Source organism: Oncorhynchus nerka, linkage group LG4, assembly GCF_034236695.1.
Source record: "Oncorhynchus nerka isolate Pitt River linkage group LG4, Oner_Uvic_2.0, whole genome shotgun sequence".
Lineage (NCBI taxonomy): Eukaryota > Metazoa > Chordata > Actinopteri > Salmoniformes > Salmonidae > Oncorhynchus > Oncorhynchus nerka.
The window spans coordinates 32,434,586-32,448,242 of record NC_088399.1 but is presented as its reverse complement, the minus strand read 5'-3'; the positions used below and the strand labels follow the sequence as shown (position 1 = coordinate 32,448,242).

The 13,657-nt window shown below is 44.5% G+C and overlaps 1 protein-coding gene across 1 annotated transcript in view; it reads left to right on the top strand.

The window, feature by feature from the left end:
* LOC115122248 (ephrin-A5b-like) overlaps positions 1–3,337 on the top strand; it is an 88,147-nt gene extending 84,810 nt beyond the window's left edge. Inside the window, exons 3-5 of the mRNA XM_029651446.2 lie at positions 2,338–2,403; positions 2,544–2,624; positions 2,923–3,337. Of these exons, the coding sequence (XP_029507306.1) occupies positions 2,338–2,403; positions 2,544–2,624; positions 2,923–3,047 (272 nt within the window). The 3' untranslated portion in view covers positions 3,048–3,337. The remainder of the gene's footprint in view (positions 1–2,337; positions 2,404–2,543; positions 2,625–2,922) is intronic.
* Positions 3,338–13,657: the final 10,320 nt, after the last annotated feature.

Below are 13,657 nucleotides of genomic sequence, written 5' to 3'. Positions count from 1 at the left end.
GTGTTGGCGCAATTATTCGAAAATGGAAGACGTTCAAGATGAAGGTCAATCACCCTCGGTCTGGGGCTCCATGCAAGATCTCACCTCGTGGGGCATCAATGATCATGAGGGAGGTGAGGGATCAGCCCAGAACTACACGGCAGGACCTGGTCAATAACCTGAAGAGAGCTGGGACCACAGTCTCAAAGAAAACCATTAGTAACACACTACGCCGTCATGGATTAAAATTCTGCAGCGCACGCAAGGTCCCCCTGCTCAAGCCAGCGCATGTCCAGGCCCATCTGAAGTTTGCCAATGACCATCTGGATGATCCAGAGGAGGAATGGGAGAAGGTCACGTGGTCTGATGAGACAAAAATGTAGCTTTTTCGTCTAAACTCCACTCGCCATGTTTGGAGGAAGAAGAAGGATGAGTACAACCCCAAGAACATCATCCCTATGTGAAGCATGGAGGTGGAAACATCATTCTTTGGAATGCTTTTCTGCAAAGGGGACAGGACGACTGCACCGTATTGAGGGGAGGATGGATGGGGCTATGTATCGCGAGATCTTGGCCAACAACCTACTTCCCTCAGTAAGAGCTTTGAAGATGGGTCGTAACTGGGTCTTCCAGCATGACAACGACCCGAAACACACAGCCAGGGCAACTAAGGAGTGGCTCCGTAAGAAGCATCTCAAAGTCCTGGAGTGGCCTAGCCAGTCTCCAGACCTGAACCCAATAGAAAATCTTTGGAGGGAGCTGAAAGTCAGTATTGCCCAGCGACAGCCCCGAAACCTGAAGGATCTGGAGAAGGTCTGTATGGAGGAGTGTGCCAAAATCCCCGCTGCAGTGTGTGCAAACCTGGTCAAGAACTACAGGAAACGTATGAGCTCTGTAATTTCAAACAGAGGTTTCTGTACCAAATATTAAGTTCTGCTTTTCTGATGTATCAAATACTTTTGTCATGCAATAAAATGCTAATTCATTACTTAAAAATCATACAATGTGATTTTCTGGATTTTTGTTTTAGATTCCGTCTCTCACAGTTGAAGTGTACCTATGATGAAAATTAGAGACCTCTACATGCTTTGTAAGTGGGAAAACCTGCAAAATCGGCAGTGTATCAAATATATATTTTTTTTACAATAAATTGAATACCTGGATTCCCACCAAAATCCCTGAACTCATTATTTGCCCGCACGAGTAAAATGTGTTATGTGCTTTGTCAATATCTGATAGATGTTTTAAATTCTAAACGTTTGGAGTATCTTCATCCATTGTCCTGTTGTATTTTTTAGAATTGTTTTCAAAACCTTTTAACAATTTCGATGACTGCTGCTTGAAGAAGAGAATCTCATGATATGGGATAGTCAATAGGACAAACTGCCTCTCGCTCTCTCTCTCGCTCTTTCTCTGAGACACACACACACACACACACACACACAGCATGATGGTGCCCTGAGGGGTTGGTGGGGGTTTATGACTAGATTGAGAGCAGCTTGAGACCCCAGGCAGGCCCGGAAATGATGTGGTCAGAACACAGAGGCCCACAGAGCACTGTCTGGGTGGGGTGGGAGAAGAACAGAGCCATTCTATAGATTAATACAAGCACAGGTCAGAGTCTGTCAAACTAGCAACAAGAACAAGATCTCAGTCACAACCTACTTTCCGTATAGAAGAGCGATAGGGACTTCAGAACTATTGCTTCTCAAGACATCACACAATATGAAACCGCCGCAGTCTTGTTTGGTGACTATGTCCTAGGTGACATTGTCTAGTTGTTGCAGGTCAGAAGTTGGAGCGGCCTGAGTCGAAGTGACTTGCCACCACTGAGATTTAGTGAAGCAGCTGTCATATTCCAGTTACCCAGAGTTTACGTCTGTGTAGCAGGGTTGTGCTAATTTACTGCTAATAGAACTCAGTGTCAGGTTTTGATGGTCTCTGCAGCCAATCAAATACTTCATAGCAGACGGTGATGTTACTCTGAGCCAATAGATTTCTGTGTTGCAGATGTGGATGAAATTTGGAGCCAATAGAAGTTTGAGTAGCAGGTGCAGACTGTCCTTTGAACCAATGGAAGTTTGAGTAGCAGATGTGGATGTTACTCGGGAGCATGTGTTTTTGTTATTGGAAGCTAATGGAAGTCTGAGGTGCAGATGTTGCCCTCACTCCGTAGCCAATAGAAAGATGTGTTTCAGGCGTTTGATCGACAGACAGTATGCTACATTTATCACAAATTGCATCCATTGAGAACCTTCAAGTCAGTGGAATCTTCACCTTGTTTGGGGTGTGATAGCTCTCTGTTTGACGTATATGTCGATAAGCATTGTTCCTAACATAACTGAACTGTTTTCACAGCATCCACCGTTGCTGACAATGGAAGGAGAAGTTGCCTTCGACTGAAGGTGTTCGTCAGACCAGCAAGTAAGTGGATTTCTGAAAGAACATTCTATTTTCTATTTCTTTCAAACTGTGAAAAAACTTTAAATGAATTGTGTGAGAGTCGAATATCAATCTTGGGCTCGCTGTGAATGTTCACGTTCCACCCTTTCCTTTTGTTGCAGACAATTGTGTGAAAACTGTCAGTGTTCACGATCGGGTCTTTGACGTGAATGAGAGGGTGGACAATTCCCTAGAACCAAGAGGTTTGTAAGACTCCATAAACTGTGTGTAGGGGTACGTGCCTGCCTGCATGCTTGAGAGTGTCTGTGTACCCGGGTATGACAAATTATATTTCCTAATACAGAATTCCGAAGGGGCTCATAGTTTCCCATTGTACCAGCTGAATGGATGAGTCAGTCACATAGAAAGTTGATGGAATGACAAAGCCACCACTCCATTTCATACATGAATGTTTCAGTCGTTGCAGCTAAATGATAATATCTCTTGATGTCTCAGGGATTCTTATCTCCTCCTCTCTCCCTCCTTGCTTCCTCCATCTAGATGATACCAGTCACGAATCAGCCGAGCCGTCCCGAGGTGACGTCAACTCGGTGGGCCGGGTTCAGACCACTGGCCTGCTGGTCACCTCCGCCCTGGTTCTCTGTGCAGCCATCTTGTCTTTATAGCGCCCAGCCTGAGGGTTTTAGACAGGGCGGACCTGACTGGACCATACAACCCCCAAGGTGCACTTTTTAAAAGGCAGTCTGAGTGCCGGGGAGAGGTGGACTTCTAAGGGGGAAGACCTTTTTATAAACTTTGCTTTGGGGAGTTAAGATGCCAAAAGCCTTTTTGACTCTCATTTTGTCATTTTACTTTCCTGTAGATGTTAATATTGAAGGTCATAGTATTCCAGTGAATTTGCTGTCCCCATCTCTCTCTCTCTCTCTCTCTCTCTCTCTCTCTCTCTCTCTCTCTCTCTCTCTCTCTCTCTCTCTCTCTCTCTCTCTCTCTCTCTCTCTCTTCTGTGGTCCTCACACAAAATCACTCTCTCTTCTGTGGTCCCACCATACCTTTTGCAAGATGAAACAACGGAACAAGAACTACTAAAAATAACTTTTTTTCAAGCCCCGAAATGACTTTGATTGAGAATATGATGAAGTCTTACAGCGAATAACTATGATCATTTGAAGATGGCTTGTGACTGATCAGATCAGCCAATGGCAATGAAGCAAAGGAATACTGGCCAATCAAATGTGGCCAAGACATACTGGCCAATCAAATGAGGACAAGGCATGCTGGTCAATCAATGGTGAATCAAGGATCCAGAGCCATGGTTGTTGCTTGGAGAAGTCCTGTTGCCAAGGGGAGGGGGCTCTGTTATTTTCTTGCCTTTGAAGAGTCCATTAGAAGTTCATGAGATGGGGGTTGGATTTGATGATTCAGAGACTGGGAGTGAACGATCTTAGCTGAACCGGAAAAAAAGAAGCACTCATGTTTAGCAATTTGTGTCCTTTTAGGGGAATTAGTGATCAATTCATGTATTTTTTAAATGAATCACGTAATTCAAATTTAGCAAGCAACACGGGTGTATATTTGCGAGGAGCCTGGGAGTTGATATGGTATTTTGTCAGGCAAATGTATTTTCCTATTTATTGTTGAGTCCTTGTGCTCTTTCCCTTTTCTGATTGTTCTGGTTCAGTCACTGTAACTAGTGCAGAGACAAGCCCAAAACATCCCACCACTTAAAAGCACCAGTCTCTCTTTTTATTTTGGAAAGGTGTAGTTATGTTTCATACACATGTAATATCTGGGCTTGGACACAAAATGGAATTGGATTGTTTTTATCTAACAGAGTTCAGGGAAGAGGACATAGTTGGATGTTGTATCAGGGTGTCAGAATGTGTGTTAGAACTGTGTTTCTTCCCTGTAACAGTAATCACAAACTGTATGTGTCCTAACAAGTCAGCCCATATTACCATCCACTACTTCTTTTCAACATTGTCATAACCTCTACAAAACTACAATTATGTACTGTACATAAACAAAAAGTTCAGGGATGACTCTATAACTAGTACGATTAGTTTCAATTATGTTCTTAGTAATATTCTTGAGTTTTTTCCCCAAGCAAACAACAAAAACCTTCATTGATATTGATAGGTTAGCGACCATTCAGTGATGATCAACCCACACTTTCCAACAGGTCCAACGTTTCTCCAAAAGTTGAAGGTAGGTTGTGGCAACGTTGGTTTCATCTGTAGCAGCTGCAGCTCTAGTGTGATTTAGCCGTGTCTTTGATGTCGTGAGGAGCGGTGTCCAAGCAGACCACATGCTGGGGGGCCATGCGCTAGTTATTTCTGGAATGAGAAAAATCGACCACCAGGAGGGAGAACGAGAGATGAGAGAGAGTGAGGAAGAGAGGTGTCCTGTTCAGCCTCTGGATAGGTTCACTAGCAGGGAGAGAGAGATGTCCTGTTCAGCCTCTGGATAGGTTCACTAGCAAGGAGAGAGAGGTGTCCTGTTCAGCCTCTGGATAGGTTCACTAGCAGGGAGAGAGAGGTGTCCTATTCAGCCTCTGGATAGGTTCACTAGCAGGGAAAGAGAGGTGTCCTGTTCAGCCTCTGGATAGGTTCACTAGCAGGGAGAGAGAGGTGTCCTGTTCAGCCTCTGGATAGGTTCACTAGCAGGGAGAGAGAGGTGTCCTGTTCAGCCCAGAGGTAATTTTTTACCACCAGAGGACTGGAATGAGTAATGAGGAGAGAGAAAAGGCCAGCTGAGATCAATAGTGATGGGCTTCTCAAACACAGGAACACGGTAAATATGTCCTTCCACTGTCTGATACACAGTCTATTTAGTGTACTGACACCAACTCACATCCTTTGTAAAGGGGATGGACTATCACTGAGAAATACATTAGCCTCTGCCTCTGTTGGCTGCAAGTGTGGGATTCAGTTTGAACAAGTCTTTAAATAAGAAAAGCTGAAATTCATTGTGACTGACATCATTCACTTCAGCCAGTCAATGTTGGGAAACACGGATCAGCTTGTCTCATGGATACTGTGTATCCAGCTGTAGTCTCATATAACGTAGTGTTAGAGCAGTGGATCTCACACCTCTTTGAAGGACAACCGCAGTTAACAAAGACACATTGTTAATGCTGTTAGTGAGAGAATGAAGTCAATGTTGGATATCAAAAACTGTTGATTACATTTGTTTAATATCTTTTAGTAGGAGAAACATGATCAATGTTACAGTCCATATCTTTCGTGTAAGGTTTTCACATATCAATGTTATAGTGTGTGTGTGGAGGTTGAAGTGCCCAAGTTAAGGGCTCTACTATTGGAAGTGCACTATATCCATCCATGCTCATCCAAGAACCATACTGCACTCCCATCGCCCTCCTCTTTTGACCAGAGCTTAGTAGTATTTGCATCTGAAATGTGGTTTAGGCGCCTAATGTTTTGAGTCCCTGTACATGCTTAGTTTGTCTGTGGTCCCTCTTAATCTTCACTACAATGGTTTCAGAGGAAGCTTCAGTAGTCAGCAGCACCATGTTGTTATCTGAATTCAGGAGATTTTGTAAAGCTTGTTAAGTGTTGGTTTTCTGTCCATATCACAATGTCATGAATCAGTTAACTTGTGTAATTTTCCATTCAAAAGTTGATGTACAGTATGAGATGCAGTTGTGTTACAGGGTGAATTGAGTCTTTTAGGAGGAGCTTTTCACCTGGCACCTGCTACTGTAGCCATGTAGCCTGAACCTGACACCACTGTGCCCTCCTATGTCCTCTGTCCCTGTCCTCTGTCGCTGTCCTCTGTCCCTGTTGTCTGTCCCTGTTGTCTGTCCCTGTCGTCTGTCCCTGTTCTCTGTCCCTGTCCTCTGTCCCTGTCCTCTGTCCCTGTCCTCTGTCCCTGTCCTCTGTCCCTGTCGTCTGTCCCTGTCCTCTGTCCCTGTCCTCTGTCCTGTCCTCTGTCGCTGTCCTCTGTCGCTGTCCTCTGTCGCTGTCCTCTGTCGCTGTCCTCTGTCGCTGTCCTCTGTCCCTGTCCTCTGTCCCTGTTCTCTGTCCCTGTCCTCTGTCCCTGTCCTCTGTCCCTGTTCTCTGTCCCTGTTGTCTGTCCCTGTCCTCTGTCCCTGTCCTCTGTCCCTGTCCTCTGTCCTCTGTCCCCTGTCCCTGTCCTCTGTCCCTGTCGTCTGTCCCTGTCCTCTGTCCCTGTCCTCTGTCCCTGTCCTCTGTCCCTGTCCTCTGTCCCTGTCCTCTGTCGCTGTCCTCTGTCGCTGTCCTCTGTTGCTGTCCTCTGTCCCTGTCGTCTGTCGCTGTCCTCTGTCGCTGTCCTCTGTCGCTGTCCTCTGTCCCTGTCGTCTGTCCCTGTTCTCTGTCCCTGTCCTCTGTCCCTGTTCTCTGTCCCTGTCCTCTGTCCCTGTCCCCAGTGACTGTCTGTTATCCCAGCCCTATCGTCCTCACCTCCCCAGACTGTTGTAACTCCTCCCTCTCTCCCCGGTCCAACTCTCTTCACCAGAATGTTCTGCAAATGTACTGTATTTCATACGAAGGCCATTATTTGTAAATACACAAATGTGTTGGAGCAGCTATGACTAACTACAAAAAAAGATTTAATAAAAGTTATTTGTCATTGTTGTAATTAATGTGTCTCTCATTTGTATTATATTTTCCTTTTGATGTAAATTGAATCTCAACTGTTTTGCCTAATGGATGGAAAATCCAATAGATGCCAAGCTTTTGTTCATTGCTCTTTGACAAAAATTGAAGAGATGACAACAACTGTCAATTAGCAGTATGCATTAGGCATACAAAGTTGTTTAATTACACGCCCCACTACTGAACAGCTGTCACTCTATTATCTGAAATGAATTCACAAATAGAAAAACAACACAACTTCAAACAATCATGCTTGAACCTGCAATGTGTTGAGTGATTTCCTAGGATCTCTGCCAAAAGCTGCTAGGCTTCGCTCTCATTACCCTTGCTTTCTCTGTGCTATCTCTCACCCCCCTCTCTCATGAGAGCAGACCGTGGTTTTGACACTGAAGCCCTTTGCCAAACAGCAGTGTAGTTCATGTTCTGATATCTCTGCCAATTACAATACAAGTGAGAGCTTCAGAGACCTTATCAGACATTTAGGCTACATCCTAATAGAGACCCTGAGAACCAAACAACAACTAAAGAAAAAGAACAGAGAGTTCTCAATCAAGAGAGAATCATTATAACGATCATGTGTTTTGTCTTCAACAACAAGACACAGTTGAACAACAGTATACAAGATTGGTGGAGAAAAGAGCTGCCTCATTTAAGGCAGAAGACCTGTGAATAGTTTTTTAATGTATATCTTTTTTTACACCCCATTTTCTCCCCAATTGGTAGTTACAGTCTTGTCCCATTGCTGCAACTCCCGTATGGACTCGGGAGAGGCGAAGGTCAAGAGCCATGCGTCCCCCGAAACACAATCCCTCCAAGCTGCACTGCTTCTGGACACAATGCCCACTTAACCTGGAAGCCAGCCTCACCAATGTGTCAGAGGAAACACTGTACACCTGGCAACCATGTCAGTGTGCATGTGCCCGGACTGCCACAGGGGTCGCTAGAGAGCCTTGGAACAAGGACAACCCGGCCGGCCAAAGCCTCCCCTAACCCAAACAATGCTGGGCCAATTGTGCACCACCTAATTGGTCTCCCAGTCACGGCTGGCTGCAACACAGCCTGGAATCGAACCTGGATCTATAGTGACAGCTAACACTGCGATGCAGTGCCTTAGACCACTGCGCCACTCGAGAGGCCCATTGGTTTCTTTGACCCTTTCTTCCTCTCCTAATCCAGTGACACCTAAGCCCATGACCACACTTCATCATATTCCTGAGGGTGGCATCCACACTGCAATTCTCAGCCAGCACTGTGGTCTGGTATGCTAACTCACAGAATGTAATTTATTTTTAGTAAACAATGGATAAGGGTTATCCTCGCTCATGAATGTCTGTACAGTGTGTACAGTAACCCAGACTCCAAATAGCTCTGTATTGCGTTGTGGAGGGTCAGGTGAAGTATAATCACTTTCCATATCCATCCTCTCTCTGGTTGAGATGAGTAAATTGCCCTGTTCTCTTCAACGGGATTTGGCAGAGAGATTTATGTCTGTTCTGTGGATCAACTTCTGACAATGAAGCTCCAGTGATGAATGCGAGGGATATGTTTCCACCCATGGGAGTGTGTCGTACTTCATTTTACATGATCAGTGTGATCACCTCAGATACAGACACAGAGAGAGAGAGGAAAAAGATAAGAGGTGGTATAGCTGGATCATCTTTCTTTGAAATGAAAGCCTAGAAGCTGTTTTCTGTCTTTCTCCATCTGTGGTGAGTCTCACCCAACAGATGCCTTAGCGGGAGGTATGAGCGCATTTAACCTTTATTTAACTAAGCAAGTCAGTTAAGAACAAATTCTTATTTACAATGACAGCCTACCCTCGACGATGCTGGGCCAATTGTGCGCCGCCCTATGGGACTCGCAATCACGCCGGATGTGCTACAGCCTGGATTCGAACCAGGGACTGTAGTGACGCCTCTTGCACTGAGATGCAGTGCCTTAGACCGCTGCGACATTCGGGAGCATCACGTTCATTAAACTCAGTCGCAAGGAAAACCTGCCGCCTTGAGAAATGTCAACAACAGGAAGCGTACTGTAGTCTGTCTGCCTGATGTTTAGTCTGGCCGATAACCGTGGGGCACCATGATACCACAGCTTTGTTGGATCTACACAGTCAGCAATGGAAGGTCAGCTGCTTAAGACTAGAGATCTGCATCCTGCATAGATGAAGGAGAGACTTATGGAAAGTATTCATTAACCATGCATATAGGAGCATGTTCTCATTAGTTAGCAGCTGGATGTTCTGATTGAAGTATGTCTTTTGAGGGATCCAGTAACAGATACACTGTATCTTGAGAGCAAAATGGGATTTGATGAACAAATTCAAACTTTGTTTATGTGAAACATAATTAACTGAGTGGTAAGATTTACATTAGATGTCTTCTAATTCGTGATATTCTTGTTTCCGCCTCATATCACTGTCACGCCTCACATGGCTACTTAATTTGATCTCACCGGGGAAGCTTATAATATCTAGTTTAATTCTAGACACTTCATTTTCAAACTTGAATTCTGTCCTCTTCAATTTGGCTAATGGTTTAAGCAGATGGGATTCTCACTCTGACTGACATAGGAAAAAGAATGGTCCAGGAATAAGATGTGAAACCAGTACCCAAAAGATGGTATCATCTCTTTAGAAGACAAAACGTTTGCCCCCTATGGCTGAGTGACAGGAAACTCCCATGATGAGAAAGCCTGTTTTAAAATCATCCTCAGAAATCCTACCGCCGTACTGTACTTGGCTAGGGACAGCTTACTGGACGTTAGATAATAGACTTCACAATGCCTCAGTGGCTAATCTTAGGCCCTATTACTGAAATGAAGTGGTACTGTATTCAGTTTTATATAGGCCATCTGGAACTCTACTCAAAACTCTATAAATAAGATGGGGTATTCATCTCCCACTTCTCTCAATGGCAGAGATGGCCCTGAGCTGAATGGGATTTCTGAGGAGAGAGACGGAGCAAGAGAAAACAGAGAAAACAGAGAATACATTTCTCAGATTGACTGGAGTCCTAAATCTATAATCCAGACAGACACATGTAGGTCTGGACAAGAAAAATATTTGAACAAGTGAAGAATGGCCTCTTTTTCTGATCAATGAGAATTGCTGAAATGTTTTCACTTTGAACTAGAATGGTTGATTCTCCTACGTACCTGTGATAAGGCATTACTTCAGGCGTGGAACGTTTAAATTCTTGGAATTTCCCACTTTAACAGGGGAGATAGTTCAACTTCTGTAGTAACATCACATGTATTAGATTGTGAAAGTCATCCTACAGTGCTCTGGGCAGTACTGATGGGTCATGAGGAGTTTCTGCTCCCAGTATGATTCCACTTTTGCTTTGCATTGTGGGATAATAACATAACAAGACCACAAACAACATGCTTTACACAAGCTCGGGCACTTGGGATAGCAGAGTCCTCTAGGCTACAGCAGCAGGTGTTCTCAGCAGCCTCGGGCCCCAAGGGGCCACCTGGCCCACTATACACTCACACACACATCCCAGGAGCCGGCTCACAGACAGGACAGAACAGCTCAACAACACACAAATTCACAGAGGACACAGCCACAGTCTCTGCTCTGCAGAATTAGAACAAAGGTAAATGGGACAGTCAGTGGTATGGGTCAGACAGAGTTTAAGTATGGGAGCCAGTCTGTAGTGCTTGTGTCTGTGTGAGAAAAGAGAGAGTCAAAAAGATGGTAAATTAACAGTGATTCAGTTGTTAAATGGCAGTAGTAAGTGTAATTAGAGCACAGATTATACTGTCTTGTTAAGGGGTAGATATTCTCTTTACTGACTGATAATATATACAGTAGGTACACACACACACACACACACACACACACACACACACACACTTTGCATTCCTTCCTTTGTGTGCAGAAATCCAGTGATCTCCCAGTGTTTGACATTCCCTCCTTTTATAGGCCAGTCCTTTGTTAATTAGGGTGAATGATTTTATTGCTCAGTTAATTAGCATGGCTTTACAGTTTGGTGACACCTGACCAAAATGCATGTTCAGAAGTGACACACAGAGTTTCCATGTGAGCAGTGGTCCAGAAGGGTGTTGTGGCTAGCAGACAGAGGCTGTAGGGTTTGACAGATGACTGACTATGGTTCATTACTCACCCACTGCTACTCACAGGCACAACTCCCAGTGCATGCTGGGAGCAGGTCGGGAGTTATGGACACAGCCAATGAGATGTGTTGTTACTGAGAGAACTACTGGGTCATACAGGGTCCTGCATCATGACGCCTGCAATGCCAGGGTTGTGGGTTTGATTCCCACAGGAGACCAGTACAAACATGTATGCACTCAGTACTGTAAGTTGTTCTGGATAAGAGTGTCTGTTAAATGACTCAAATGTTATAAATGAGACAGTAACAGTTCTTCCCTCAGACCCCAAATATTACCATTTACCAATGAACACAGTTGCTGAAAAGGTGGAAAGGAGAAGGTAGGAAAAGCCAGGTGTTATATAATACTGGGTAGACACAATGATACTTTTAGTCTTTCCTCTGCAATATAGGCATTGTCCAGATCTGAGCTCCCTCAGCTGGGTTGAAGCAATGTACACACAGCATATGCTTTCTGTCCGACAATGCTTTTTCCATACCTTGTCAAAAGCTCCTCGATAATCTAAACTCACAGAGGCGAGTGAAAGAGAATATTTTGTCTTGGCTTCAAATGTGCCAGGCAGAAATTAGGCATGTTTAAGAATAACAAGGCATGTCAAAGTTCTGCCGTAATGTTGAAATGTCCCATTAGTGAAAGAAGAGAGGAGGAGTGTTAAGGAGCAGTTGGAGGCTGTTGGCTTTCTGGTACCCAGTCAGTGTGTAGGGGTCAAAGGTCATACACATCCTTACACTAATATTCCCACACAAAGGCTACCCTCTCTCCCACTCACCACAACTCTGGCATTAGGGAAACACTTTGGTTTTCCACAAGAATGATGACTAAGACAGAGGCTTCGGTACATTTAGTTTTCCACTATATTTCTTTTCGCTCTCTTTTTACAGCACAAGTAGGGAAACAGCCAACTGTTTTATGTCCATTCACAATTCACAGCACTGTGATAAAACATGTTTCAGTGGTGAATAAAACCCAGTAACAGAAGTCAACCGGATCCATTTGTATCTGTTCAGGAAACAGACCATTAGTAAATAATCAGATATATAACTCAATGAGCCAAGTCTCATGTTGTACTTCGAGCCAGTTATGGCTTCCTCTCCCAGCATGTTTTCTAATGAGCCAGTGAATATCTTTCTCTGGGCTCATACCAGTGGTACTACTGCCAATAGGGTGCAGCCTTCAGATGGACAAAACTCAGGAGAAAGCAAATAAAGCCAGTGTTTCATATCTAGTGATAGTGAATGAATACTCCATTCATCAGTGTTCTCTATCCTCAGTCCAATGTTCTCTCATACATGAGAACAGTAAATGGTCTGCAGTATGTGGTCTATGCCATTGAGAGGGAACATGTCAGTGGAAAGTTACAGAGGTTAAACTGCAGAAGAACTGTGAAGGAACTCAAACCACCATCCTTAGTTTTTTAGATCAAGGAAAGGCTAGACCTAGTTAACTGTCTATTACTTCTTTTTATCTGGCCTGTATGTTTGCGCTAATGGCTGTCCAACTCCTACACAGGTCTTTATCGTAGTCTTTCATGTCAACAAGGAACACATCCACCCACCACAATCAGGAGATTCTGTATCATAACATTCTCAGCTTCCTTTTATCTAGACTCACAGAACAGAATAGAACTGGTATGTAAAGCTGGAACCCTTCATCGAATCAAAGATGCGCCTGGAACTCTGTCAAGAAAGAAACGTAATGAGATGTGAGCCGTTCCGAGTCAGCCCCGTTGAGAGTTCCCCCCTGCTTCCCCTGCCAAACGTCTGAGGCCGGCCGCAGGTCAGCGCTGCTCTGTGATTTATGTGAGTCTTTATCAGACATAATGAGCCTTTCAAAATTAGCTTATCAGAAGCCAGCCAGCGCTTTGTCAGTCCTGACCCACGCAAACACAGCTGCTTCTTAACGATGGCGAACCCGGGGTTTCTGTTTAATGGGCGGATATCGCGGCTACGGTCGCAGGCGGCCGCAGCTTGTTATGCCATCTCTTGAGAACGGCTCTCACCTCGGCACAGGAACGCACCGGCTTCATTCTCTCCCTGCTTCCACAGCCCTTTGAGTTTTTAGAGGGATGGTAAATCACCTTTCTATGTAGCCATCCGCTGACTGCAGGTGTCAACATTGTTCATGGAAATGTAGACATATCACTGAGTCCACTGAGCACCGTGCATCTGTCTAAACTCCAGCTATCATCAGCTTAGTCACCACGAAAGTGACCCACCTGGGGAAGTGAAGCCTTAAGAATCCCATTATGCTGAATGTTCATTCTACCCTCCCATTTAGACCCTCTGAACCTGCTGAAGTGCTCTGCTGCAGACAGTTAGCTTGCATTTCTGAATGCTTGATTGACAGGATTTGGCTGAACCCTTCAATCTACAGATTCATGAATGTGGCAATTCATCAGCAGTGGAGGCAGGATATCACTTTGACTGTTTACGAAGACAGTTTAAAAAGGCAGGGTTATACTGTAATCACAAGGAGCTCTCTATTCAGACTGCTGTTTA